This window comes from Glycine soja, chromosome 4, assembly GCF_004193775.1.
Source record: "Glycine soja cultivar W05 chromosome 4, ASM419377v2, whole genome shotgun sequence".
Classification (NCBI taxonomy): Eukaryota; Viridiplantae; Streptophyta; class Magnoliopsida; order Fabales; family Fabaceae; genus Glycine; species Glycine soja.
The window spans coordinates 42,242,590-42,267,233 of NC_041005.1; the positions used below are offsets into that span (position 1 = coordinate 42,242,590).

Sequence of the window (24,644 nt, forward strand, 5' to 3'; positions counted from 1 at the left end):
TTCTAAGACGATTATTTTAAAACCGTCTTAGAAAGTGTATATTCTAAGATGATTTTTAACTAAAAAACGTCTTAGAAGGTCACCTTTCTAAGACGGTTCTTAGCTAAAACCGTCTTAGAAGGATAACTTTATCTAAGACAATTTTTTATGAAACCGTCATAGAAAATCAGACTTTCTACAACACCGCCTACGACAACGGTCAATAACAATCATAGAAAATATCTTTTAACCAACGTAGAATAATTGTTTTTTAGTAGTGATTAGAGGGTTAAAATGACGGTCAAATTATGCAGTACCACTGTGATGAAGTTTGTCCCTTAGGTCAGAGCAATCATTGGATGAAAATTGAAATACACATACATATTTTGTTGACAAACTGCACTAACAAGACACAGATTTAATCCTCCTACAGTGAGAAAGTATATTTTAAAGTACACTTACAGTTGATTCTAATGAGAGTTGTGATAAAATTAAATACATATATAATAGAATCTAAAATTGTTGTATTATCGAGTTTTAATTAACTAATTTTGATTTATTAGAATGTGTGTTGGTATAAATTTTAGTGAGGATAGAAATTAAAAAAAGAAATTACTAGTTATACAAGCAATTTTAAAGTGATTATTGTGCAATAGGTTATAAGTTATAACTATTAAGGGGGTTGGTTCAAAAAAAAAAAGAACTCATTAAGGGGGAAGATTGTGCAGGATATTATCTGGAGAGCATCTCAATTTTGCTGATGATTCTGATTATAGGAGTGGGAAAGAAAATATAGTAAATGAAACCAAATTGTTGACAATAAGTACAGTTAAAAACAAAAAGAAGAGTATTAAACCAGAATTTCACCAAGGATGAGAATTGGTTCAGTATTTTAGGTGATCAACCACAGTATAATGCAAGTTTGACTAATGTCTATAAATGATAGTCTTCACTATTACTGATTGGTGCTAGAGAGCGAAGTGATGCCCTTCAAAACTGGCAAACGGGGTGTTCATCAAATCATATTGATGCAGACTCAATCATACAAACCAAGTCAATTAAATTAGTTTGGTTAATTGATTATTTTACTTCAAATTGAAATCAAATAAATTATAATTGGTTTGGTTCTTGGACTGTTCGTTTTCCAACTTGAACCAACCCGATAACTTGATCAACTAATTTTTAACTTTTATATTAATGCATTTTAGACTTTAGAGTTTAACTTTTTCTTCAACTTATATTTTTCCCATTTTGCTCTTATTATCTTATCTAGTGTTCCTAAATGTCTTAATTTGATCAGGTTAACGGGCTGGCATAGTGGGCTGTCAAGATGGGTCCAAGGTCCAAAACACTCTCTGATTGGACGAAGTTACTTTTGCCTCTTGAGTTGACTCTCTTTCAAGAGTAACAAAGTGTCAGAAGAGTTCTATAATTTGGGCATAGAAGTGGTAGGATAGCAAGCATGGAAGTTTTATTTAGTTCCTAATATTTCTATATAAATCAAAGAAAAGAGATTGATTTCTTATAACTATGCATGGAACCTGTCAAGAGCAATGTGATCACCCGAAGAAAGCATATTACTACATGTCACATATTACATGGTGCTTGGTTGGAGTCTTCCAACTGACAACTGCAGTCTCTATGGGAACCTAAAGATAAGGAAGAACAAGTTAAAAAAAACATATATTTAGTGTTATTTTTAATTAAAATTAGAGTTTTATCTCAGTAGTTGATGCAATAAAAGTTGCCATTAAAGGTTGACCCTAGTTATAGAGATAAACCTCTAATTTTGATCAGCCACCAAAAAATACTAAAAGACTGCACTTAAATTTTAACTTAAAATCTGGTGATGGAATGGTAGTAAAAGGAGACTTTTGTTATTGTTGCAGAAGTCTTGTAAAACGTTCCTCGTCAATATCACTAAGGTCTACAGAATCCATCAGCTGTACTAGCCTTTCACCAAGGTCTTTCACCTCTTTCTGTAGCCTTGTGATGTGAGAGCAAGTTTCCTTCATGATCTTCATCACGCTTACTGATGATGCCTGTACCAAAACATACAGAAACTAATGTTATGGATCACAATGAATGCACTAGGACTCGAGAGAAGTTGTTTTTATTTTAGGTTTTGTTTGGATAAACTTATCTATTAGCAATTACAAGAGAAGAAAATTAAAAGGTAAAAAGAAATGAACTTGTTCTATGAACTAAAGCCAACTTATACACTTCAGCTTTTATAGAAATTATGAGAGAACTTTTTATAAAAGTCCAGAGCATAGATTGATTTTAGTTTATGGGAAAAGATCAATTTTATTACCTTTTTATTTCTTCTATTACAGGTGTTTATGAACATGTTTATCCAAAAAGGACCTTAATGAATTACTATTGCCATTTGCCACCACTATCCTCAATAGCTGTCTGGTTACATTAAGAGCTCTATTGGAATTGGCTATGAACTTGTAAAAAATGTAATAATGCTGAGAATGGAGAAATATAATGTTCAAAACATCAAATGTTTACATGTCTTGGTATGTCATACCCTTGAGTTGCTTGTTTGGTTTAGTTGTGGTAGCAGTGCTTGTAGCCTCAACATCAGATCATTAATCTCACTTTCTGTGAATTTTGAAGTTCTGGAGTTTCTCTGGCCAGGCATGGTGAAAGTTGTTTGAACTTGTGAAATTGTGTTCACTTTGATCTTTGCTTCTATGTGAGATGTGTGAGAATTTGCATCAAGGAAACTGAAAATTTAACTTATTCCTAAATGGAGGAAGAGGGAGGGTCAGAGACTGTTTTTATATTAATAATCTATAACTATTTGGTTTGTTGACACTATGAACAGTTACAATTAGATGACTACAGATAAACATCAACTAATTAAAATTGTTTATGTCACACAATTCTAAGTACATGGCCCACGATTACAGTGGTTTTGAGACCCATTGCCTAATATAAACCTTATAATATACTACACCATGATGAGTCATGAGCTTAACTTATTTCTGATATGCATGAATCTTGAAGGACAGGCTTAATATTTTTGGGAGTGGATTGCACATCAAAGGGTATCTTCTTGTTTGTTTTTGTGAGAAAATTAAGGTTGGCAAAACATTGCATTCGCTGTGTCCATCATTGCTTGCGTAATATTCCTTTTGTTAAGCCCTTGCCCGTTGGTTTCAGTCACTACCGGCCGTAATGTGTAATGTTCTCCTCGGTTATGGAGCATTTGTTAGTTAGGCCATCAAAATCTGACCCAATCTTAACTGTAAAAGCACAGTAGCAATATATACTCTAATGCACTCTTTTGAATATAGAATCATTACAAAAATTTGTGCGTCTCATCTCTTTAGTAAATCTCACACCTTTAGTGGTTTTTAATAAATTTTAACCACTAATAAAAGAGTGTATTGGAGAATGTTTTGGTAGCACTCCTTGTTAGTTAATATTGGATCATCCCATTGCACAATAATGGTTGGGCTAAAGTAAAAGTGAATCTCCAAATGAACTGTTCTTATTATAACTTCAACAATTTGAAATTTAAAATTATGAAATTCTCACTTAAGAGTGTCGATGACATGTTTCCTTTTATTAATTTAGAAATTAAACTGATATATTTATCAATAATGTTGAGTTTAACAAAAGGAATCAGTCTCTCACAAAAACTAAGGTTTGAATCCCTACTGAAAGAGATACCTGCATTTAATGTTCGATTATACTCGAACAAGATTGTCTATAAAAAACTTGATATATTGTAAAGATTAATTCAATTCGTATTTAACTTGTCCTAACTTTATTTGATGTCTTATATAGTTATATTTCTTTTAAAAAAGTGTCATTTAAGATTATATGTCAATACCTATTTAGTCTTTGGTATGGTGCCTTATATTTCTTCGGGTCGTCCTTACAATTTTTTAGTGCATGTTTGATTTTCAGGTGAAAAGTACTTTTGAGACAAAAGTAATTTTGTCAAATGATTAAGATCCTTTTGTTTTTGTTTTTATTTTGCTTATATCTATTGGATTTGTATTGGAATGCATGAATGATATTTCTAACTTCAATTCAAACATGTACTTAGAAGTGTGTCCGTACCAGCATCCTAACTGAATACCGCCTAATCTAACTAACTAGCTCGCCTCTCCTAGAGTACACCTTCTATATGCTTGGCCCTTTAGATTGTTGGCTCAGTAACACAGGCACCTCCCTCCTAATTCATCAATTTGCCCACTGACTCTATCAGATTACTTGACTTATTTTAGCTGTATGCAAATATTAAAATTATATAGTAGCAAATTTTAATGGACTCTTAATTTTAGCATTGGTGGCAGTGCAAAAGACAACTAAATAGAATTATCAGCAGATACCTGCGCAAGTGAATAAACCAGCAAAATCATAAAGTACTGGAAACAACAACATAAGTGATCTAATTGTGTTATATGTGTTGATAGGCCTTACATCTCAAATTTACTCATGTCACATAAATAAGAATATTTGATGCTTCGGATTGAATGCCACATTGTTCAAATGCACCTGGTTTCCATGTTCCTTGCTCATAGGAGCATTTTAACGATGTTGTTCTCAGGGAAACACCGTAATCATTAAAAACAGACTCTCCAAGTCGAGAAGTTCCAAATGGATTACCCTCACCATGTTGTGCCAATTTTCAATGGACAAACAAGAAGTTATTAATACTGCTTAAGAGTATTGACTTGACTCCACCATAAAACTTCCCCACCACTCCTTTTCTTTTTATTTTGACTTAATTGCACTTTTGATCTTTTAAGTTTTGTAATTATGTAACTCTAGTTTCAACTGTGTTAATTAGATTCCTCAAGTATTATGCTTTTTTTTTTTTAATCCCTTAGATTTCAATTAGGCCTATTGAGTCTTCAATTATCACAATTATATTAACAATTGTCTTATCCAAAACTTCTGTTCATTCTTAAAAATAATCACTGACTAATTATCATTTCCAATTTTTTGACGATGATCAGTTTTAGTTAATTTGACATGTCTTCACAATCAATGTTAATGACTTACTTTTGCTTCTTCGCAAACTTTTAGAATATTTAGTTAGCAGGTAAAATAATACTATTCATCTTTTAACTTTAATTAGCAGGTAAAATAATGCTATTCATCTTTTAGCTTTATTTTAAGGTTTAGCTTAATCATTAATCTTTTCCCCCCGCTGAGCTTGATTCTCTAGTTAAGTTTTTCAACCAAGCCTTTGCCATATCATGTTCTAATTGACAATTATTTACTTCAAAGGTTGCCCTTTAAAGTAACAAAGGAAAATAATACTATTCATCTTTTAGCTTTATTTAGCAGGTAAAATAATCATGTTCATCTTTTAGCTCTATTTTAAGGTTTAGCTTAATCATTAATCTTTTCCCCCCGCTGAGTTTGATTCTCTAGTTAAGTTTTTCAACCAAGCCTTTGCCATATCATGTTCTAATTGACAATTATTTACTTCAAAGGTTGCCCTTTAAAGTAACAAAGGAAAAACATTTTTATTACATGAGAGCAGGAAGAAGCCTTCCTCTCTAACATTTTGCATAACCTCTAACACGTAATATGATGACACCTGTTTGCTTGATACATCTAAAGGTAGTAAATAGAAATTAGGACAGCAAAATATTTGGGATGTAACCCACTTAACACTTTATCAAGAAATAGATCGCAAGGAACAATGAATGATTGATTAGATTCCCTCCGGACTGACCCTTAAACAAAACCAAGCAAAAATCATTCACGGGTAAACTCCTTCATAAACAATATTTTTGGACAATGCTTCAAGTTAGCGAACCTTACATCCGCAAATGTAGATGTCCTATTCTAACAACATACCCAGTAATGTCATCACAAGAACAGGTCAATTTTAAGTCATCAAAGAGCATTTATCATTCTTTTCATCTCAGCAGACCTCCTGGGATCTGGTTCTTCAATTGCTCTCTCAGTAAGTACATGCTTGATGCGACACATTGACTTCCTCACCTGATTTCACGTAACAATAAATCAATAAAAAGCATACATGCTTTTTTTTCTCTCTCTCTCTAATCAGTTCTATATTGAGCAATGTTCCGGAATAGATGATAGAAGCAATAACACTGATTGTTCTATACCATACATCCATGTAACTATGGTTAACAAGAGCAACACCCGTGTAAAGAAGAACAATAAAAAGAAATGAGGCAATACCTTAGGGATGCGCTCCGGGTTAGGAAAACGCAGGTTCTGTGCATTAAGCATTTGACGTTGAGTCATCAACATGTTCTTTTCCTTTAACAACACATACCACAACTTATGAAGGTCGTCCCAAGACTTCAGACGCAGTTCAGACGCCTTCCAACTCCGACCTAACAACCAACATTAATTAAAATATAATAAAAAAAAGACAGCCATTGCAAGAACAAAGGTTGCACACCCTTCAAAGCTCAATGGAAAACTTAGGAATTTTGGTTGCACCGAACAGGTGTTGCTATAACGAAAATCAGTGAAAATTTTCATTTCAAATCCAAATGAAAACAAGAGGTGCATAGTGCATACCATAAACAACAGGTTTGTCATCATCAGGGCTCCTGTCTGCCTCAAAGAACTCCTGAAGGGGGTTGTGTCCTTCTCTGCCAGCAGCAGCAGCTGCTGTAGTGGCATATTGTTTTGATCTGGCAGCTGCAGCAAATAGTGTTCGTCCAAGTGTTCTTGACAAAAACATAGCTGTAATGACAATCATATTGATTACACAATGTATGCAACCAGAGGACAAGTAAATGCCAATGCAACAAATGTTGTCAAAATCAAATATATTTTCATAAATCACATTCACATGGATTTTGCAGGCAATGTACAATTGAGTATGATCAAGTAACAATTGAAAGACCCCATCATTTTGGAAAATATGCAGGTGAGTGGGAAGAAACAAAAAGGGAAGAAAGTGCAACTCTAGAATTCAAAAATCTGATGGAAGACTAGGCTTCTATTCTTTTACACCCACACATGTAGGGGTCGGGTTGATTTTATATTCATAGAGCTATCAATATTTGCCAGCCAGCCAGCCCATTCAACCCTATCCCACTTAGGTTAAGGCCAAAAAGCCAACAGATATGGATTAAGGACAACTCACTGAAAAAAAATGAAAAGTAGTTAAAAGGACATTCTTATCTCAAAAGGGAGAAGTAACCCTAAAACAAAATGAAAATATTGATCAACAAAGTTTCACTACATTCCAAGTTCAATATTTTATTAGAATGTAATCCTAAGATTCAAGATGCCACCAGATACAGTATACCCTTACACAGTTGCATTCTTACTTCACCATATATATCCAGGAAATGAAGCAAGTCTAGTAGAAAAAACACAGATGAGGGGTAAGAGAAAGGAGGAAACAAGATGACATATTCAGATAAGTCGCAAGATTCATTGTGAGACAGCATGCCAAAATGTGCAATTGACTAGTTGACTGTGGATAATGTTCAATTCAGGTCTTGGTTGAAAACACAGATCTTTCAGCCAACAAAGAGGAAGAAACTCCTCAAACAAAGCTTATAGGAAGAAAGTATTGATCTCAGTGAAATGGAACCTTGGTAACAGAGAAAATTGATGACGGTGGAAGAAAAATAATCTATTTGGCATATTAACATGGTATTGGATTCATAGTCCACACATGTGCCGTGTATATATGGTTATTAACACCCATAACGATCCTACATGTGCTCATCAATTTGTGGATACCGGACAAAGTGACAAAAAAAAATGCGAATACTGGACCCCTAAATCGCATCTGTGGGCAAAAATGTTTTTGCATGGTTCAGACCAAATATCGAACAGTTTGTGGGCAAAAATCAAATATATTGCGGACAGAAAAACGTTAATAGAATGTGAAACATCGTGGACAAACAAAGGAAATTTCCGGCCAGAGAGACAGAGAAAACCTCATAAAAGTGGGAAATAAATACATAAATAATACTCAGGTTCATAGGATCACAATAATAGGCACTGGGGAATTAGATCCGCTATGAAAATTAGCAAAGAGAAGAAAACAGACCTGAAGAAATAAACAGACTAGCACTGCAAATATGAAGGTCGGGGTTTAAGGGTTTTTCGGGGGAAAGGAGGAAGAGGAGAGTGCTTTTGTTTTTATGTTTAACGTACCTGGTGTTCAGGTGTAACTAAAAAATCGTTAAATTACTCAACTGGTCCTAAACTAATTCAAATTTTCTAGATAGGTCTTGAAACTTTTTTTTAACTGAGTTATTGATCATGATGGTTTTTTTTATATATATAATTTGGTTTATAAGATTTTAAACTCGTTATAAATTGTCTCTTTTCTTTTTTCAATTTCAAGTCACTGCAAACTAATTATAAGGAAAAACTTTTTGGTTATAATTTTTTTTAAAAAATATTTCCATTTTAATTATAAGAAACATCTAATTAGTATCTTAAACATATAAAATATCTATTGTAAATTAATTAAAAAATATTTTTTTATCATAAATCAGAGATTACATGTGTCTCTCAATCTATTGAATCAAAGACCAATATCACTCGTGATGTGTAATTGACGCTTACCTAAGAATATTTTACACACATAAAAAATGGAATATAAGTTTTCTTGCTAAATAAATCGTTCTCTCACAAGTGAACGTAACATAATCTTATATCACTACTTAATTTTATGGGTTAAGAATACTTTTGAAATAATTATTATAATGTTTAATTTTTAGGAAAAATTATTTTAACTATCTTATATTAAGTAACAAAATACTAATTTTTTAATTCTCTTGTAACATCCTAATTAAAATTATCAAAAAATATTTTCTCGAAATCCTATGCACCATAACTCACTTGTCATTGGTGGTGGTAAAATAGTTATCTAGCAAATTTTGGCATGTCCATCATCTTGCCAAAAGTGAATTGAGCTAGGTAACCTATTTAAGAGATGTAGGATTGAAAGTTGAAACATATAGTCTATCCCATTTTATGGATGGGTGAGCAAGGATGAACAAGAGATAAAGAGAGAATGAGCAAGAGATAAAGCGAATGTAAGAATCAAGATAGACGAGCTAAGAGAAGATGAGATGGGACTATGTTGCCATAACAGTGGTAGCGGTCACCAAAATTGCGAAGAGAGAGGGGAAGAGTGAGAAAGAGAAGGGGGAGAAAGAGAGCATGAGAAAAGGTGAGGTGAAATTGGAAAAGAGAAGTGAAAGAGGCAAGCAAAAAAGCTGATGGAGACTATTGATGTAGGAAAGATGAAGAGGCTGAAATGAAAGGAAGAAAAAAATTTGAAGATTGAGAAATTGAATTGGACGTTGGAGAATTGTTGTTATTTTTTCTTCTTTTGCTTTGCTGGATTTTGGAGTTTAAAATCTCCACAAAACATATTTTTTTAAAATATTATTGGTTAATCTAAATTTTGGAAGTTTAAAATCATCTTAAATCATACTTTTGATTGTGTAAGCAAACACATTATTAGTCATGCCAATAATTTTTTTAACATAAACTTGGAAGACTAGAATAAGTTACAAAAATTAAAGGATAGTCACTTTTAAATTTAGAGGACTAAAAAATCACTTTTAAATTTAGCAAACCAAAAAGATATTTAAGATAATTTATTTATAAAAAAACACTTTATTTATTTAATTAATTACACATGGCATATGCTGACATGAACATCATTAATCACATCATCAATGCTTCTAACACATCGACCATGAGGGACTAAAATCAACATTTCGTGAAATTTGGGATTTAAAAAAGTTTTCAATTTTGCAGACAAAAAAACTCAAATTTAAAGAACCAAAAATATATTTTTTCATTGCATCAATTATTATATATTTTTTATAATCATCACTTATTATATATCATGTTTATCTTTTTATCTCTTTATGGACCAATTTGTTTAAGCATATTTGCCAAAATAAATGCTTATCTTAATAAAATGAGTAACTTTCTATTTTTTTAATGTTTGTCTAAACTGCTTTTGCTTAAAATAATCACTTTTCTTCTTATTTTAAGAAGCAAATCTTATCTGCTTATTAAAAAGGTGCATGAGGCATCCACTGTTAAGTGCCTTCCCTTCCTCTTTGAGTTTCTAAGGAGAGCATCTTGGCTAATCCTCCATAAGAATGCTTGAATCCTTTCTAGACCAGGCCACTTCTAAAGCACTTTGCACAAAGGGTCCACTTGAGATGGAATAACTTGACATATATTATTATAGGAGGTCTTGACTAAAAATTCATCATTGGTGGAACCCTTCCAAGTCAGCGTATCTTGCTTATCTGCATCACAGGGTGTAGGAAGAGCCAAAATTTGCATACAAATATCCTATGGAAGAGACTTCCAATTTAGAAAGAGATTGGGTGACAACATCATTCAAAACCATGACAAAGGGGAGCCATCTGTCACTCCAGAATTGGACACTCGACCCATTCCCTAGTCTCCATAAAATTTGGCTACACAAATCATTTGAAACAAGACAAATACCTTTCCACAGATTTGACCCTATGATATGCTTGCGAATAATAGGTAGGATTTGAGTCCCCACTGTGAATGTATGAATACAGGATTTTGATGATGTCAAAGTAGAATCAAACAACAAGGTTGTTTCAACAAACATTCAAAGGTTAAGCATTGCTTCAAGAATAATTCAAGGTCAAAGCAAACAAGATCAAGAAAAAGATAAGGCCTCAAACAATCTCATTGGTTGATCAAGCTTTTGCCTCAAAACACATTATTTCCGACATCTGGTAATCGATTACCAAGCAGTGTAATCAATTACCAGAAGATAATTTTGAAGCAAAGGGTTTAAAAAAGATTTTGAATTTGAATTTTGAATCATGTAATCGATTACCAGATGTTTGTAATCGATTACCAGTAACGACACTTCAAAAAATACTTTGAAAAGACATGACCCTTCAAAATATAACTGTGCAATCGATTACCAGTGAAGAATTTCAGAAAAAAGTTTTTTGAAAAGACACATCTCTTCAAACCATTTTGAAAAGGCACGAAGGGCCTATATATATGTGTGTGTGTGTCTGACTTTGAAAAGAAAAGAGAGATATTCTAAGAGAACTTAATTGTCAAATGCTCTCTCAACAACTCTTGGGCAAACACTTGTAAATCTATTGAGAATTCATCTAGGAACTTCAAATTGTATTATCATCTCTAAAAGAGAGAAATTCCTCTAGGAACTTCAATTTGTATCATCCACTCTAAAGGAGAGAAATCTTTCTGTTTATCTCAGAAAGTCAGTTGTAATCAAGAGACTGGTTGTCTCTTGGATTGTGAGAATTATAATCAAGAGACGGGTTGTCTCTTGGAGAATCTTTGAACAAAATGGAGAGGGATCCCAAGGTGTGCTCAAAGTCTGTAAAGGATTTACAGAGATAGTGGAAAATCTTAAGTGAGTTGATTGAGGATTGGACGTAGGCACAGGAAGTGGTCGAACTAATATAAATTGAGTTTGTATTTCTCTCTTCCTTTATCTCATTTATGTTATTGCAATCAATTTTGTCTTGCATGTTTAAAGAACATTATTAAATTGATTGTTACTTCTTATTTTGCATTTTGAGCCTATCATTTAGAAAGGGGTAAAAGTTTATTAGTGGGAAATTTTGAAACTTAATTCACCCCCCCCCCCTTTTAAGTTATTGAGGCCACTTGTCCAACACCTACTTTTAATTTTTATAACTTGTACCCAAATTTGGTCCCTGTTATTATAGAACTCCCAAACAAGATTCATCAGGAACACTTTATTAGTAGGCCAAGCAAACCTAATACCTAATCCTCCAACCTCTTTGGGTTTACAAATTCTTTCCTAGGGGACTAATCTTAATTTTCGGCCATTATCAGTGTCACCCCATAAGAAAGACCAACTAATCAAGTCCAGTTTGTAACACCCCATACGAATCACATTGGAATGAGAGAGATCTAGAGGCTGTGCAGGTATGAGGCTATACAATTGAGGATGACTTAAAGGAATTAATTGATATTACCTATACCAACAAGATGCATCTACTTTTTGATAGCCTATCACTTAAGAACTTCATAATTACGCATGTTTGACTTGGAGTAGTTATGAGATGAGTTACCTTCTAGGAAGTTTGCCAAAAAACATGAGTGAAAACAAAACACACTAAAAAACCTTATGTTAGTTTGTGGGTACAACGATTGGTGGAAGGTTCCGACCAATAAGGGTGTTGAGTGAAGTGTCGCAGTGTGAGAGTCATTGACAAGTCGACAATAAGGGGTGTTACATAGTCTATCACAAATAAACTTGGGAAGGTAGGTTGATTGCATAATGTATGACAGGAGAGCAAACAACACCAATTTGGTGAGAGTTAGGTTTCTTGTGAAGGAAAGGTTCCTACTCTTCTAAGAACAAAGTTTGTTACTTGTTTTATCAATAATATCTTGAAACCAAGACCTTCTTTCCCTTTGGTGGTGAAGCTTCAGTCCGAGATATTTTCCCAAATTAGAAGTACGGCTAAAGCCAAGAGTAGTATTCAATTGGTCACATACACCCCAACTAACATTCTTCGAAAAGTAAACTTTTGTTTTCTCTTTGCTAACCTTTTCCCCTTAATTGGCACAAAAAGTTTCCAAGTAAGAGACAATAACCTATGCTTGGTCCATAGAGGTTCCATAGAAGAGAATAAAGTCATCAACAAACACTAGATGAGAAAGTTTAGCTCCACTACAAGATCTATCAACTGGCTTAACCTTTCCATATAGAGGATAAATAAGTAGGGTGATATAGGGCCATCCTGCCTAATACCCCTAGATGAGGTGAATTTTGTTAAAGCCCCCCATTCCACAATGTGACACCCTCTACCCCAACATGCATATAAATGGGAAAAACGTATAAAACATGGAATCTAATTAAATTAATTTTATTTAATAAAATCGTAAGTAAATTCACGTGGGTAAAAAGTGTATATTCGCTTCACTGTTACCAAATAAAACTTCTTAGGAACATTTCTAGCTTAAAACAAGGTCATTCAAGTTTACAAAAGAACTTAAGTTAAGCAACAAAATAAAATAAAGTAAAATAATATGTTCGAAACATCATGCAATTAAAACAAAATTCATGCCCCAATATCATATCCTATGAGAGCATTGTGTCCCGACGTCCTCCAACACAAGGTTCCGTAAAGCAATCCACCTAGCCATATGCTCTCACGAACACAAGGTTCGAGATTATCACAGGATCCAAACACAAACAACACACAAGGAGTGAGTTATCACGTTTCTAAATAAAATACAAATAAACAAAAACATAAGCAAAATATATTATGGAAATATTTATCACATAACTCAACTTAATACAATCCATGTCACTTCACCACTTTATCATTTAAAATTCATTTTTCAATCACCAATCACGTTACACATGAATCACACACTTGACTCTAGATGTAACAACACTCACCAATTTCATAATAAACAAATCACATACATTATGCAACGGTTATACTAAGACTCAAGCCTATATGCAATGTGGTACCATGTCAGTGAAAAACAACACTAGGATGCCTAAGAGTACATAACAAAACATGCCACACAATGGGTATGTTAGGTCACTCACACTAAGTGAAATCATAAAGTGACCAATCAGGGTCACGTCGTTTTGCTAGATTGCTCCAACCCCATGGGATCAACATAGGCTTAAAGGAGCACTCAAACCGAGAATATTTACCCCCAAGGCCTAAACTCTGAAAAATCCGCTAAGGCCTCACCTTCCTAATTAAGGTCTAACCCCTAAAATAACTTTTGCATGTAGACACTGCTCATGAATCATACAATACCCACGACCTCACACTTATTTTCAAACATGTTTAACACATTGTACTACAATTTAACACCTTAGGTTCATAACTTGGAATCCTACACTTTCCTTTTAACACCTCGTACATAAACACTTTTCTCAAGGTAAACATCAATCGGTTATTGTATAATTCACAATTCACAATACAAGTAAAATCACATCAAGGATTGACCAAACAATTATTCACAACCATATACCATGTCTACAATTTAATATCTCACAACGTCACAATCCACTGTCACATGTATCTTACAAATTAACACATGCTCAACTTGTCACTTATACTCAATCTCAATCACAATTTCATAATCCAAAAATGACATGTCATTACGCCTCAAGAATCATATACACATCACAAAATAGTAATATTTACATGACACAAAACATATATATATATATATATATATATATATATATATATATATATATATCATTAAATATCAATTTTCCAACATTTAAAGCATATAATCATTCACTTATTCATTCGGTTAATAGCAACCACACATACATGTATAGTAAACAAGTATATCCTTACATTCCCTCCTAAGTTACTACAACCTTTGTAGAGTAAAATTACAAGTATAGGGGATGTACTAATCCTACTAAGTTCATACTTTTCTTTTTTGAAAGCTAAAACAATTATCTACAACTCTTATGTTTATCACAAAAACCGTTTTGACCATTAACTATGTCTAAGCATAAGGTAAACATTGGATCATTGCTTAATCCTAACATCTCAACCTTTTCTCAGTAATTTGACTCTCTAAGGGGCTATACGAATCCGAATTGGGTGGAACCAATGGCATTTGTCAGCTAACATCCAGGGCTATAACTTCAATGAAGACCACAAAACCTAATTTAATAATTTTCTTAGTCATTTTTAGGCTACAAGTTAATTCACATTGTCAGAAAAATAGCATGGGCTTAAAACAACTTATTTTCACTAAGCACAGGTGTACTCTCATCAAGCACGGACGTGCTTCACTAAAAACCTATGTTTTGTGAAGAAAAAGAGGAAAAATTCAGGCCTCAAAGCACACCCAAATTGAAAACAAATAGCACAGAACATGTGATCACATCATGGGAAACAAAACCGCTCAATCAATTTCAAGAAAACATGTAAGAATCAAGAATTCCAAATTTTCTAGGTTTCTAACATTCAAAGCCAAACACTCAATCAACCATCCAATTTGCATCAGGGCATCAATTGACCGGTCAAAAATGAGCAATTCATAGTTATCATTCTACAGACAAAATTAAAATGCATAAAATACTCTAAAATTAACCCCAATTTGATCATCTAAGGATCCATACACACATGTTCACTCTAACCTCAATTGTGATAAACTCATCCCTTACCTCTAAGCAGGCTCACGTCTATAGTCTAGCAGCGATAGCGGCATCTCTATTGGTTTCCTAAGATTCCTCTAGTTGCTCTCCTAGGATTTCCAAGAGTTAGAGAGAATGAGAAGGGATTAAAGCCTCCTCCGTGAGAAGCACATTTATCTCTCTATAAACATTATTTCGCAAATTCCAACAGTGGGAATGTGTGAATATGAGTTTCGAAGGTAGTGTCCAAATTTCAGGATGATCCAATGGTTAACGAGTCTTTTACTGAGAAAGGTTTAGGTGCATGCGGGAAAAAGAGAGGGTTTTCGAAGAGGAAGAAAGGATAACGAATTTGGAAGGAAAAAAGAGCGAATAGATGTATTGTAATTGTAAAAACTGACCTAATATATCTCTATTTATAGTTAGGGTACTTTGAGCCTATTATCTACTCTATTTTTCTTTATTTTATTATTTTATAAAAAAATTATATTTTACTCTTTCATTAAATAAATAACCAATTAAAACATTACTTTATTTTCTAAAACATCATTTTACTATATTTATTTTCTAATACCATGAAACCATTATTTTAAATAACAAAAACCATTTCCTCTCATTTATTTAATTTCTAAAAATTCTAATAATTTTTAAATAAACCTCATTTTATTTATTTTATGAAAAACAAAATATTATACACAGCATAACATATTCTGATCTTAGAGGATGAAATGAAAAACCAAACCTCATTAATAAAGTTGTTGAGTAGGCCTATGTCTTGCAGAGTGTTATGGATAAATTATCACTTTAGCCTATCATGGGCTTTTTTCGAAATATTACAGACAACATAACATATTCTGATCTTATAGGATGAAATGTAAAACCAAACCACATTAATGAAGTTGTTGAGTAGGCCTATGTCCTGTAGAGTGTCATGGATAAATTTGTTAGACTAAAATTTTTAACCTATGATGTTACAAACTACAAAATGAAACACGGGTCATTAACAAAATGCGAAAAAACAAAATCAAAATATACCTCCAGCCATTGCCATGAAAGAATTGTCTTGTTTTGGTTCTTCCAAGCTCTCTCTCTCTCTCTCTATAGATGGTGTATCAGACGAAATTGGAAGAGGTGAGCCCAGGGACCAAATACATGTGCTATATATAGGCATTCTATCATCAAGAATGCATTTAGTAGTCATTACCACTCATTAGTGGTCATTACCACCCATTAGTAGTTATTCAATTTGGCTTCTCAATTCCAAAACTGATGGAGCTTTTCATTTTCCAAAACGTACAGACCAAATTATTACATTCTCCCACTTGGTCCAAATGTTTTGAATTAATGATTAAAATAAGTCATTGTTCAATCTTCTTAAGAAATGAATATATGAATCATAGTGATAGTTCCTCTTATAACGAGTAATATCATCTATGTATTACAATATGCTCAATTTCCCAAGCAGTATACTCAAAGTGGTAATAAAACTTAATGAATAAACCAAATGTTTACTCTTGGTCCAAAACATAATTTTTCTCAAATAAATCAATGTGCACTGGATATGACAAAATATCACAATATAAAAGTTTCAATTTTAACGTGTATGTATTCAATCATAAAGTGGAACCAAGTCTCATTCTTTCTACATGATTCTTGAATTTAAACGGTGGCATGCCCTTAGTTAAAGGATCAGCGATCATCAACTCAATGCTTATATGTTCAATGACCACTTTCTTGTCTTTTACTCTTTCTCTAATGGCTAAGTACTTAATGTCGATGTGCTTACTTCGACTTCCACTTTTGTTATTCTTAGCCATAAAGACAACAACTAAGTTATCACAGAAAATTTTCAAAGGCCTTGAAATAGTATCAACTATCTTTAGCCCAGAAATGAAACTCTTAAGCCATACATCATGTAATGTAGCCTCAAAACAAGAGACAAATTCAGCTTCCATGGTAGAAGTAGCAGTCAAAGTCTGCTTAACACTTCTCCACGAAATAGCTCCACCAGCCATCATGAAAATGTACCCAGATGTTGATTTGCAAGAGTCAACACAGTCAGCAAAGTCTGAGTCTGAATAACCAATGACATCTAGATTGTATGTTTGTCTATACATAAGCATGTAATCTTTGGTCCCCTGAAGGTACCTCATCACTTTCTTAGCATCTCTCTAGTGGTCAATACCTAGATTACTCTTATATCTTCCTAACATTCCAGCTGCAAAAGTAATGTTAGGCCTTATGCACACTTGAGCATACATGAGGCTTCCAACAACTGAAGCATAAGGAATTTTTTTCATCTGTTCCCTTTCAAAGTCATTTTTTGGGCATTGGTTCAAATTAAATATATCACCCTTCACGATGGGAGCAACACTTGGTGAACAATTTTCATCCAAAATCACTATAAAATTTTGTTAATATAGGTTTCCTATGATAGACCTAAAATACCTCGAGGTCTATCTCTATGAATCTTAATGCCGATGACATAAGATGCATCACCCATATCCTTCATGTCCAAATTCTTAGAGAGAAATTGTTTCACCTCATGTAGCAAACCTTGATCATTGGTTGCAAGTAAAATATCATCTACATATAAAACAAGAAAACATATTTTACTCCCACTGACCTTGTGGTATATGCATTGATCCATGTGGTTTTCATCAAAACCAAATGAAGAAATTATCCCATGAAACTTAAGGTACCACTGACGTGAGGCTTGTTTTAAATCATACATAGATTTATTAAGCTTGTAAACCAAATGCTCGCCACTACTAAAGGAAAAGCCTTCAGGTTGTTTCATATAAACCTTTTCCTCTAAATTACCATTAAGAAAGGTTGTTTTCACATCCATTTGTTGCAACTAAAGGTCAAAATGAGCAACTAATGTCAAGATAATACGAAGATAATCTTTCTTAGATACAAGAGAAAAAGTCTCTGTGTAGTCTACTCCTTCTTTTTGAGTAAATCCCTTAGCAACAAGTCTTGCCTTGTATCTCTCAATGTTGCCTAATGAATCCCTTTTGGTCTTAAAGACCCATTTATAGCCAATGGCCTTTGCCCCATTAGGAAACTCTACAAGGTTCCAAACTCCATTACACTTCATGGAATTCATCTCATCCTTCATGGCATCATACCATAAATTTAACTCTTTACAACTCATGGCTTGATCAAAAGTTTCGGGATCATTTTCAGCTTCAATGTTATAGTTAGATTCTTGCAAATATACAATATAATCACTAGGAATAACTGATTATCTTACTCTAGTAGACCTGCTTAATGTTGCATCAACATTTTCTTAGGGATCATGTTGTTCAGCTGGTTGTTCATCATTTTCAAGAATTTGATGATCAACTTGATATACTGGATTATCAGCAACAGGTTGTGGAATGCTAATCATGTGTTATTCATCATCCCTTTGAACTTGAGGGGTATGAATTTGTTAGTCGTCATTTACGATTAACTTTTGTATAGAAAAGTTTTATAAAATGTTTTTCTTTTCCCCAATTTATGGTTATTTTTGTAGGTTTGTACATATTTTTAGGTTTAGTTTAATTTTGTTCAGTAGAAATGTCTTGCATTTTGAATTTAATGTGTTTCAACTTCAATTTCAGGTAAAAAGGATGAAATTTGTGAAGGTTAGCAGGTGGTGTCTCGCTAAGCGAGGCTTGTGCGCTTAGCGAGAGTCATGCGCTAAGCGAGACACTCAGCTCGCTTAGAGAATTGGGAGAATCTGGAGGAGAATCTGAGAAGCATCTGCACTCAGCGCGTCATTAGCCCGCTTAGCGAGGCATTTGTCTCTTCATACGCTAAGCACGCCCAGCTCGCTTAGCGGATATTCACTAACTCGTGCTAAGCGTGAAAATGGTGCTAAGCGAGCCTCCGAGGATAGAAAGCCCCTTTTAAAGCTAAAGTTGGAAAAATCAAGGGAGAACATGAATTGAGTGAACAAAAAGCGTAACAGAGGTGCAAAACAGAGCAAGGAAGCCAAAAATCTCAGCTTTCAAGAGGATTTTAGGTTTAGGAGTAATTTCTAGGTTCCTAGAGGTGGAGGAGACATCTCCACCACTGTGTAATCTGTTATTTTCTTCTTAAACCCTCATCTTGTAGTTGAAAGGTGCTACCTTGTGATGGAAGACTAAGTATCTCTGTTGGAAAATTCTGCTGAAACTTGATGTAAATTCTTAACTATCTATTTAAAGTTGTTTTATGTGTTCATTGCTTCTATCTGCACTTAATTATTGCATGATTTTGGTCTGATCACCCATTGGTATGTAAAGTTAGGATTTTTAGCATTGGAAAATGTATTAATCCTTAGAACTGAATAGAGCAGGGCTAGATAACTGCATTGCTAGACATAAAGTGCAGGGTTTTAGTTTTTGTTATGTTGTGATTGTAATGTTGTTCAATTAGGCTAAGTTCGACGAGACATCCGAGAATGAAGTTTAATTAGAATTAGTCCATTCACGCGAGGAATCAGTATTTGATATTTTAGTCCTTAACATAGAACACAGAAATAACATTAAATAGAGAAAAATATTTTAGTTACATCAAGCGCTCAGTAGAAGGACCCAACATTTTAATTATTTGTTTTCTCTCTCGTTTTGATAAGCGTATTTGTAGTTCTTTTAGATTTACAACATATACATCTTTGATTTAATTCTGTTTACATGGCTTTATATCAATGTCTGCTGATTGAACGAGAGTTCACCAAATGAAACAAGTTCCCTGAGATCGATACTCGGTTCTTACCGTTTTATTATTATTTGCACGACTCAGTACACTTACCGGTTAGATTTTTGCATCCATAATAACAAGCAACACCAGGGCATGAACAAAGTTTTTGGTGTCGTTGCCGGGGAACTTCTTTCCATTTGGGGAAGTGTAGTTCAGTTTGTAGGCATCAATTCTTTATTCGTTGATTATTTGTTTGTGTGAATATTTAGTTAGTTTAGAAAAAAAAATCTCTTGAATTGGTTAACCACTCTTTTTGCTAGTGCTTTGTATGCGCCGTAGATCTTTTGCAGGTGATTTGGTTGATTTGGACTTGGACATTGAAGCTACTTGCAGAAGAAACAACGCAAAAAGGCGGAGAAATTTTTTGCAAGAAAGGGCAGTACCAATTCTAGAGGAACCTCGATCTTCTGAGTCGTCTTCTAGTTTTCCATAAACAAGGGAATCTGAAATTGCAGTGCCTGAAGCCAACATAATGGCTGAAGAGCAACCAAGAAGAGTAACCCTTGAAGACTACTCAAGTTTTACTGTGTCGTAATTTTTTACTATCATTGCACGACCAGAGGTTCAGGCTCAAAATATCACCTATCCACATTCTTTGATTCAACTTATAGAGGGCAATTTGTTTCATGGATTGCCAAATGAAGATCCTTACGTGCACCTAGCAACATACGTTGAAATATGCAACACTGTGAGAATTGCTGGTGTGCCAGAAGATGCTATTAAGCTCAGCTTATTTTCATTTTCACTATCTAGAGATGCCAAGAGGTGGCTGCATTCATTCAAAGGTAATAGCTTAAGGACATAGGATGAAGTTGTGGAAAATTTTCTGAAGAAATATTTCTCGGAGTCCAAGACTGTAGAGGGAAAGGTTGCCATCTCTTTCTTCCTTCAATTTTCAGATGAATCCTTGAGTGAGGCTCTAGAAAGATTTCGTAGTCTGCTTTGGAAGGCCCCCACCCATGGATTCTCTGAGCCTATACAGTTGAACATTTTCATTGACGGGTTAAGGCCGTAGTCGAAGTAGCTACTTGATGCTTCTGCAGAAGGTTAAATTAAGCTAAAGACTCCTGAAGAAGCCATGGAATTAATAGAAAACATGGCTGCTAGTGATCACGCTATCTTGCGTGACAGGACACATATTCCCACCAAGAGAAGTTTGCTTGAGTTATCATCACAGAATGCTTTGTTGGCACAGAACAAGTTGCTTTCCAAGCAGCTTGAGGCTTTAACTTAAACACTAAGTAAGTTGCCAACTCAATTAAATTCTAGTCAACCTTTACCTTCTACTACTTTGCAGGTTGCACTATTTGTGGTGGTGCTCATGAGTCTAGCTTATGTATTTCCACTGATGAAAATGCTCATGAAGTAAATTATATGGGGAATCAGCCCATGCAAGGTTATAATGCAGGCGGATACTCAGGTTTTCAGCATGGTTTGAATTTTAATCAGCAGCAAGGGCAATGGAGAGCCCACCCTAACAATCAATTCAACAAAAAGCAGGGTGGACCATCTAATAGGCCTCAGCAACAAGGGCCTAGCCTATATGAGAGAACCACAAAGATGGAGGAGACCCTTGCTCAGTTTATGCAGGTTTCAATGTCCAACCACAAGAACACAGAGTCAGTCATCAAAAATCTGGAGATCCAGGTGGGGCAGTTAGCTAAGCAAATAGCTAACAACTCTTCCAACAAATTTGGAGCAAACATAGAAAACAATCCAAAGGAAGAGTGTAAAGCTATGATGACTATTAGTCGTCTTATACGACTAACTTTTGTATAGAAAATATTTTTTAAAACTTGTATAGTTTCCTAAATTTATAGTTATTTTGTAGGGATTTGTAAATAAATCTTGTTTTATTGTTATAGCTATCTCTAGAGTATCTCCCATGTGATTTAATGATAAAATTTTCACAATTTCAGGTCAAAAGAGGCTAAAATCTTGAAGTGTTATAGGGAGCAATTGCGCTCAACTCATCATTTGGGCTTAGCGCGTATCCATCGCTAAGTGCAGCTTCAGCGCGCTTAGCGCGACAGAAGAATCTGGTAGAGCATCAATATCAAGGTCGTGTGCTAAGTGCGAGACCCGCTCACTAAGCGCGATGGTTGTCTTTAGCCAGGATCAATGCATAACTGGAACTAAGCTCATATACACTTACTCGCGTTAAGCGCGAGGGTGGCGCTAAGCGCGACATCACGAATTCAAAGCCTATTTAAAGCATGTCTTGTGCAGAATTAATACACACACACAAATTTTTTTTTAGTATCTCCCATGTGATTTAATGATCAAATTTTCACAATTTCAGGTCAAAAGAGGCTATAATCTTGAAGTGCTAAAGGGAGAAGTTGTGCTCAACTCATCATTTGGGCTTAGTGCGCATCCATCGCTAAGTGCAGCTTCAGCGTGCTTAGCACGACAGAAGAATATGGCAGAGCATCAATATCAAGGCCACGTGCTAAGCGCGAGATCCGCTCACTAAGCGCGATGGTTGTCTTTAGCCAAGCTCAGCGCATAACTGACGCTAAGCTCAAATCCACTTACTCGCGCTAAGCGCGACGTCACGGATTCAGAGCCTATTTAAAGTCTGTCTTATGCAAAATTAACACATACACACAAATTATTTTTGAGAATTCCCGAGCAAGGGCACCATAGTGCTAATTTCGAGATAGAGGCTCTAAAGGCAACAAGAGGAGCAACTTTGCAGAGAAACATAGGGTTCTTCAATTTGAGAGAGATTAGTGAGCTGCAGAGTGATTGTGAGGTGCTGAGAAGAGGAGGAGGGATCCCCCTTCTTATGTAAGGAACAATTATTCTGTACTCTCAATCTCATTTGTGTTAGGTTTTTCTATAATGGTTGGCTAAACACCCTTGTTGGGGATTTCTAAGGAACAGCTGATGTAATTACTTTAATATATAATTAATTGTGTTTTATGTGTTCAATGCTTCTTTCAATGCTTAATTTCTGCATGCTCTTGGTCTGATCACCCATTTGTGTGTACAGTTAGGTGACTTTAGCATTGGGAAATGTATTGTTGCCTTAGAACTTGATAGCAGCAGGACTGAATAACCACATTACCAGGGATGGATTGTGGGGTTTTGGTTTTCTGAATATGCTATGATGATAATGTTGTTTAAGTTAAGCCTAGTCTTACAAGAGAGATCTGCGAACGAAGCTTAGGTTAAATTAGTCTAAACTTACGAGGGATCGAGGTTTAGTACTTTAGGCTACAACATAGAACACAAGAACATGATTAATTAGAGAAATATCCTCATATGCGTCAGCTTGTTTGTTAGAAAGACCCAACACTTTTTACCTATTGCTGTCAACTTGTACTTACTTGAATTTACTTTTTCTTATCATAGAAGTAGTTTATTTCTGTTTTTAACCATTGTTTATCAATGTTATTCCAACAATGCCTGATTTCTGAATAAAAATTTGTCTAATAAGCAAGTTCCCTGAGTTCGATACTCGGATCACTCCGTTTTAATTTTAAATACTTGACGACCCGGTGCGCTTTCTGGTGAGTCGGATTTCCCTTGAACATATTTGTATAAAGGAAAATTGGACCAAAAAGTAACTGCAAGGGAAATCCAACAAAGTATTTATGGCGCCGTTGTCGAGGAACTTAATTCATTAGAAGAGTTCAGTTCAATTTTACGACATTGCTTTATATTTTTCTCTTTGATTCGTTGATTCTTTTTATTCATATTCTAGTTATTGTACATTCATTGTTCTTTTGAACTGGATAATTGTTGTTCTGTTTCTCTTGTATGCAAAGAAGATCTACTGCAGGTGATTTGATCCCCATCGATTTGGAGATTAACGCTACTTGCAGGAGACGCAACACAGAGAGAATTAGAAAATTTTTGCAGGATTTAGAAGCAGCAACAACTCCAGAAGAAGAACCTCGATCTTCCGAGACGTCTTCTTGCTTTCCTATTCCAAGGCAATCTCATACAGATTTAATTGAAGAAGTTATCATGGCTGAAGAGCCAAGGAGAGTGACCCTAGAAGATTATTCAAGTTTAAGTGTGCTGTAATTTTTCACCAGCATTGCACAACCAGAGGTTCAGGCACAAACAATCACATATATCCTCCTTCTTTGATACAGCTGATTCAAATTAATCTATTAAAAAGATTAAATGTATTTTTTAGAAAACACAGTTAACTATTTAAACTTTTCAAAAATGTAGAAAGAGTAGGAATACTTAAACAGATAAAATATATTTGATTATAGCCACAAAATTATTTTTATTTTATTTAAAATATATTTAATAAAAAAATTCTAAACATAGAGTCAAATTATTATAAAATATTAACTATATTTAAACTAATTTTTAGTATAAAAATATAAACCATATAATATAAATATTTACCAACAAAATATTTATTTATGGAGCTGTTTACAATTATTTTTATATGATTTCTAAATAAAAATAATTTTGTAGAATTTTAAAGTAAAAAAATTAGTTAAATAAATTATAATTATTTTTAATGGTTTATTAGTAATTATATAAATCTATCATAATATAATATTACACAAAAAATATTTAATATAAATTTGAAGAAAAATTATAAAGAAGTTATGGAGAGAGTTTTTTTTAGGAGGTGTTGACATGTGTCCCACCAAAAGCTTCTTATATTATAAGTAAAAGAAAAGAAGATAAGTAAACTTGTTTTGTACATGTGTTTATTTTAGTAGTTTATAGTTATTTTTATAAGTTTCATATGGTACTTGAAGCACGCTTATAAAAATGAGCTAGATATTAACTTTTTTGTTTTCAA

General features: G+C 34.1%; 2 protein-coding genes across 2 annotated transcripts; both read right to left on the reverse strand.

Annotated features, from left to right (window-relative positions):
- Positions 1–1,535: 1,535 nt before the first annotated feature.
- Positions 1,536–2,743, reverse strand: LOC114408191 (transcription factor PRE4-like). The gene is made up of 2 exons (XM_028371273.1): positions 2,516–2,743; positions 1,536–2,021 (listed from the first exon to the last, which is right to left on the reverse strand). The coding sequence occupies exons 1-2, from the start codon at positions 2,627–2,629 to the stop codon at positions 1,857–1,859; spliced, it is 279 nt and encodes a 92-aa protein (XP_028227074.1). The 5' UTR covers positions 2,630–2,743; the 3' UTR covers positions 1,536–1,856.
- A 2,718-nt stretch (positions 2,744–5,461) lies between these two features.
- On the reverse strand, positions 5,462–8,155 carry LOC114409736 (39S ribosomal protein L47, mitochondrial-like). Its single transcript, XM_028373312.1, has 4 exons — positions 8,012–8,155; positions 6,517–6,684; positions 6,169–6,326; positions 5,462–5,964 (listed from the first exon to the last, which is right to left on the reverse strand). Exons 2-4 carry the CDS (start codon positions 6,680–6,682, stop codon positions 5,857–5,859), a joined length of 432 nt encoding a protein of 143 aa, XP_028229113.1. The 5' UTR covers positions 6,683–6,684; positions 8,012–8,155; the 3' UTR covers positions 5,462–5,856.
- Positions 8,156–24,644: the final 16,489 nt, after the last annotated feature.

Excerpts from the sequence above, each read along its gene's own strand:
- LOC114408191 (XM_028371273.1), bottom strand. The coding sequence starts at position 2,629 with ATGCCTGGCCAGAGAAACTCCAGAACTTCAAAATTCACAGAAAGTGAG. Across the intron at positions 2,022-2,515 it reads ACCAAACAAGCAACTCAAGG|GCATCATCAGTAAGCGTGAT; the intron begins GTATGACATACC and ends GTTTTGGTACAG.
- LOC114409736 (XM_028373312.1), bottom strand. The coding sequence starts at position 6,682 with ATGTTTTTGTCAAGAACACTTGGACGAACACTATTTGCTGCAGCTGCC. Across the intron at positions 6,327-6,516 it reads TGACAAACCTGTTGTTTATG|GTCGGAGTTGGAAGGCGTCT; the intron begins GTATGCACTATG and ends GTTGGTTGTTAG. Across the intron at positions 5,965-6,168 it reads ACCCGGAGCGCATCCCTAAG|GTGAGGAAGTCAATGTGTCG; the intron begins GTATTGCCTCAT and ends ACGTGAAATCAG.